The sequence below is a fragment of the Populus euphratica genome, unplaced genomic scaffold (genome assembly GCF_000495115.2).
Source record: "Populus euphratica unplaced genomic scaffold, PopEup_1.0 scaffold48.1, whole genome shotgun sequence".
Classification (NCBI taxonomy): domain Eukaryota; kingdom Viridiplantae; phylum Streptophyta; class Magnoliopsida; order Malpighiales; family Salicaceae; genus Populus; species Populus euphratica.
Window position 1 is genome coordinate 241,397 of NW_011499879.1, and position 5,686 is coordinate 247,082.

A 5,686-nucleotide genomic window follows, 5' to 3' on the forward strand; every position below is an offset into this window, starting at 1 on the left:
GTATAGATTCCACTTATTTATCAATGATTAAGGCACTCTGAGTGCGTTAAATGATGCTATAGGAGGAGAACTTGCAGTAATAATTATTAGATGAAGCAAATTAAGCAACTAATTAAAACCCCACACACGCGCAATATATATCTGACCTGGGGTCCTTATAGTAATCGGAACAGCAAGAGAAGAGGAGTAAGGAAGGAAGGTAGTAGGTAGACGACGGAGTTGAAGAGTTGAAACTTGGAGATAAGGACCAAGGACTCGGTCGGGTTATGAATAATTAACAAGTATTATAATTTAATGCTGCATATATAAACCAGAGAGGGAGGGGGAGAAGGGGAGAGAGAACGTGGAGAGCTGGAGGGGACAAGAGAGAGAAAGGTGGGGACCCATCCACCGCCCATACGGACGCAGCCTTACCAAAACCAAACCCATCTATCTATCTATCTGTCTGTGATCGATCTATTCCTCAATCTAACCCTAAACCAAATCCAAAAATATACTTGCTTACCTTCTCTCTAGCTACCCAAAAAAACACAGTACTTTCCATCCCTCCCAAGCTCTTACCAGCAAAACCAACATCACCTTAGCTATAACACTTCTACACAAACACTACAGCTTGTTGAAAGATCAATAGATGGAGAATCCAGCTCAGGATTTGATGGGTTACACCAAAATTAAATCCACTCATCTTTCTCCTTTCTGAGCCAGCTGGTGAGTGCTAGCTTATAATAGCATCTGGTTCTTCTAATTACTTTGCTTCGTTAGACCATCAAAAGAAGCCAGAAAAAAAGAAACCACCCCGGCCCCCAATAGTCTTCCATCTTATTGTTTTATCCCCTTTCTTCTTCCACTAGCGGCAGCCCTCTTTCTTGAATCTTTAGTATTACTACCTAGCTAGCTAGTGTTTCCATTTTCTGGGTTTAATTTTCTAGATAGCCACTTATATTTTTTTCGTAAGTGAACCGGTTCTTTTAGATATATTTACTAATACTAAAAAAGAAAGTCGTAGAGTTAAAAAGAAGAAAGACTCTTATGGATCCAGTAACGGCTCATGGCCATTCTCTACCACCTCCTTTTCACACACGAGACTTCCAATTACACCACCAGCAGCAACAGCAGCACCAATTCCATCACCAACAACAGCAGAATTCAGAAGATGAGCAGAGTGGGAGTAGCAGTGGGCTAAACAAGTCCTTGAAACGAGAGCGAGACGAAAGTAACAATAGCATGGGCAACAGAGAAGGCCAAGAACTCATAACTTCAGGAGATGGAGATGGAGAGATCACAAGAAGACCACGAGGCAGACCTGCCGGATCCAAGAACAAGCCTAAGCCCCCAATTATCATCACACGGGATAGCGCAAACGCTCTACGCACTCACTTGATGGAGGTTGCTGATGGATGTGATATTGTTGAGAGTGTTGCTACATTTGCTAGGAGGAGACAACGAGGGGTTTGCATTATGAGTGGAACTGGAACAGTAACAAATGTAACCCTTAGGCAACCAGCTTCACCAGGTGCAATTGTGACTTTACATGGTAGATTTGAGATATTGTCACTAGCTGGATCATTTTTGCCGCCCCCAGCTCCACCCGCAGCTACTGGCTTGACCATATATTTAGCTGGTGGACAAGGGCAAGTTGTGGGTGGGAGTGTTGTTGGTCCACTGACTGCTTCAGGTCCGGTTGTGATTATGGCAGCCTCATTTAGCAATGCTGCTTATGAGAGGCTCCCACTAGAAGAGGAGGATCCACAAATGCCTATGCAAGGCGGTGGAATGGGGTCACCAGGAGGAGTGGGGCAGCAGCAACAACAGCCACAGCAACATCAGGTTATGGCGGAGCCAAACGCGCAACTATTTCATGGATTGCCTCCTAATCTTCTCAATTCTATTCAATTACCAGCTGAGGCGTATTGGGCCACCGGTCGACCACCATACTAACAAAAGATAGATCCAACGCCATGTCAATTAGTTCAGTTTCCCACGATGATCACTTGCAGCTTACCAAGGAGGCGACAGGCTTTGTAGCTAGGGAATTTGGGTTGTTACTTGAGCATTTTCAGGTTTTGTTATTTCTTTTTCTTTTTTTTTTCTTTAGTTGTTGTTAATTTGCATTTGATAATTAGCTTAATTATATGCCTGATTGATGATTGAAGGACTGTAAATTTTAAGATCTATATTGCTTGGGTATGATTTCATGTTAATAAGTGATGCAAACTTGTCCCATTTTGACGACGATGAAAAAAAGGGAGAAAAACAGCCACAACAATGGGAGGGAAGTACACTCTTTCTATCAATTTTTTTTCTTGAACTCTCTTATAATAATGTTCCTACGAGGTTTGATCATTGTGCCTTCATTTGGGACCGAAATTCCCTCAGTCCATTCTTGTTAGAAAAAGCTTAGCAACAGAACCCACTCTCCTCTCTCAAACCAAGACATTAAAACACAATTTTTCTATATATATAGGTACATTTTTTATCATTTCCTCCTCATAACTACAATAAAAGAGTAATAAAAGTAATGAGAGTAGTATATTTAGTGTTGCCACGCTGATAAGGTCAAAGCAGGTTCAATTAAAAGCTGGTTAGTGACGGTTTCAAGGAGCAGGCAAGGTGTAAACTATTTACGAGAAGAGCAAAGAGGTGCGGGCTTGGAGGTTTCATGTCTTTTACTTGAGAAGTTACTAGGGTTTGAGATACAGAAAGATATATGAAAATATACAGGGGGTGCTGGTTTACACTTGCACTGCTATATATGAACTAGCTCCTTTTCGAGGCAAACCATAGCACTTCCATAAGAAAGGCATTATATTGTCTCTCATTTGGATTCAAAGAATAAGGGATTGGACACCTGTAATTTCAAGATCATATAAATTAAAGAAAACATACCCAGATTATCCGCACTGAATTAAAACTTGCTTTGTTGTAAAAGCAATATTTGAAGTTAATTGAGGTTTGTCTACATTCTTCTTTGGTGACACTACTAGCTACATTCAAATTTTGCATGCCTTATTGTTCTTTTCTCCTTTATCTTCCCTGATGATATCTCAAAAAATCTAAATATCTTGAATGCAAGATTTATATCTTAGATTATTAGTTAATCTTTTTATTCTGATAAGCTCATTTATCTTTTTATTCTGATAAGCTCATTTATTCTCTCTACTTGAGATGGCAAGTGGTTCGTGCCCTGATACCTGCAAAATGTTTAGTGAATTCAAAAACTCTTTGATGTTTAAATACATATTTTTTTTAGAAGAAAAGTCATTATATCTTAGATAGATATTCTTCTAAAATAAATATACGATAGAGAATGAAGATTCCACCTTCTTTGGCTGAAAGGTCTCTTGTGTATTTATAACTCATGAATTTGTTTATATAGAGAAGGGGAAAATTGTAAAATCTCCTTCGCAATTTTGTAAGGAAAAATATATTTAATTTATTAGAGGAAAATATCTTTGACTTTATCAAAGACAAATATCTTTGATTTTATCAGAAAAAATCAATGACTTTATTAAAAGAAAAGCAATGTTTGACAACGCTTAAAGATGTTGGGTCTGGTAACCTTGCCAGACCCATGTATGATTAGACTCGGCACTTAGCTAAGTTTATATCTTAGATTATTAGTTAATCTTTTTGTTCTGATAATCTAATTTATTCTCTCTACTTGAGATGACAAGTGGTTGGCGCCCTGATACCTATAAAATGTCTAGTGAATTAAAGGACTCTTTGATGTTTAAATATATATCTTTTTTTAGAAGAAAAGTCATTATATCTTAGATAGATATTCTTCTAAAAATAAATATATGATAGAGAATGAAGATTCCAACCTCTTTAGCTGAAAGGTCTCTTATGTATTTATAACTCATGAATTTTTTTATGTAGAGAAGGGAAAAATTGTAAAATCTCCCTCGCAGTTTTGTAAGGAAAAATATATTTGATTTATTAGAGGGAAATATCTTTGACTTTATCAAAGACAAATATCTCTGATTTTATCAGAAAAAATCAATGAATTTATTAAAAGAAAAGCAATGTTTGACAACGTCTAAGGATGTTGGGTCTGGTAAACTTGCCAGACCCATGTATGATTAGACTCGGCACTTGGCTAAGTTTAAGGATGCTAGGTCTTGTAACTTTGTCAAACCTATGTGTGAACTATACCTAAGGAGGTTAGGTTTAGTAGCCTTGCCAGACTTGAGTATGATTAGGCTCGGTGTTAGGCTGAGCTCAAGAATATTAAGTCTGGTAGCCTTTTCAGACCTATGTATATTTGAACATAGTGCTTAGCTGTGTTTAAGGTTTGTTTGAACCATCCATCTAGCCCCAAGTTATTCTCAACGAGGATCCAAGTAAAAAACATATATGAAACACATTTATCCATTAGTTGTCCCTACAGTCTTTGAGTATTCAATATTCAAATATTTTGAAAGGTCAAAAAAGATTTAATGAAAGATTCTAAGTTCTGTGAGATCTTGTTTATCTCACGCAGAACTATTGAGATCCTTTTGGTTGGGTGGCTTGCCCATATTAGGGTAGGTGTTCCTTAGGAAGCAAAATGATGGCTTTATATTTAATACAATAATTAAGTAGGTTTATGGAGATTCTAGATGACACGAAAGGTCATCATTCATCTAACAACATGAGTGAAAAAGGTTGTTTTTATAATTGTAGTCTTTCTTACTTTTATCTTTTCTTTTACCTTCACTTTTTGTGGTTCCTAAAAAACTACTATATAGAAAAGACCTTAATTTATCTTTATTCTAATCTAAGAGTAAAAAACTTATTTTTGGTATTTTTCATCTTTATTTTTTTTCCTTTTCTTGCCTTTAAATAGAAAAAATAAATCTAAGAAGAGTCAAATCTATCTCTAAAAATAGAGATGTTGCTTCCCCTAAAAAAGAGTTCAAGTTCTGACATAAGAATGAAAAAAACAATCAAGGATAGGGGTCTATTAGATTGGATCCAAGAACAAGAAAGGGTGACACACTATCATCCACCTCTTATAGGGAAACAAGTAGCTTTTCTTGTATGAGTCCTTCTTTTACTACTGCTAGGGAACCTCGGGAGAGAAAAAGATTACCTCAAGCCCATGAGAATTACACCACTAATAGTTTATGTGCTAAGGATATAGAATTTATTGCTTGTCTTCATTCAAAAGAGTACAAACTCAGATGCCCGATGAGACTGCATGTATTAGCCAGTAAACCCAAGGCTCTGTCCATTATCATTTTAAGACTATAGCCCCCTTTTGTATATATTCAATATAATATTCCTTTTCTCTTTAAGGGTTCATGAGATAAGCGTTTTGATATTACCAGCCAGATCTTAGCTAGTTACATCTCAACAAGTGGATCATTTTATCATTTTTTTAATAAGTTTGTAGGCTCGTTAAAATAAATGGTACAGTTAGTGTCTTCAAGAATTTTTTATAATCTACCTTTGGTGGTGATTAGGGATGTTAATAACCTAACTCTTGAAAAAAAACAATCAATGGTCTTTTAAAATGTTTCTCACAAACGGTGTCAATGATGATGTCCTAAAAATTCAAGTAGCTTGGGAGCAAAGCCTATGTCTTATATTATCAGTTAATACCTTATCCATTCTACCTAATCGAGATAGCAAGTGGATGGTGCATTAATACCTGCAAAAGACCTTCTTTGGCGAATTCAAAGACTCTTTAATGCGTAAGTGA

General features: G+C 36.6%; 1 protein-coding gene across 1 annotated transcript; it reads left to right on the plus strand.

Moving 5' to 3' along the window:
• Positions 1–323: 323 nt before the first annotated feature.
• On the plus strand, positions 324–2,223 carry LOC105128949 (putative DNA-binding protein ESCAROLA). The gene has a single exon (XM_011030808.1). It carries the CDS (start codon positions 1,030–1,032, stop codon positions 1,936–1,938), a length of 909 nt encoding a protein of 302 aa, XP_011029110.1. The 5' UTR covers positions 324–1,029; the 3' UTR covers positions 1,939–2,223.
• Positions 2,224–5,686: the final 3,463 nt, after the last annotated feature.

Excerpts from the sequence above, each read along its gene's own strand:
- LOC105128949 (XM_011030808.1), top strand. The coding sequence starts at position 1,030 with ATGGATCCAGTAACGGCTCATGGCCATTCTCTACCACCTCCTTTTCAC.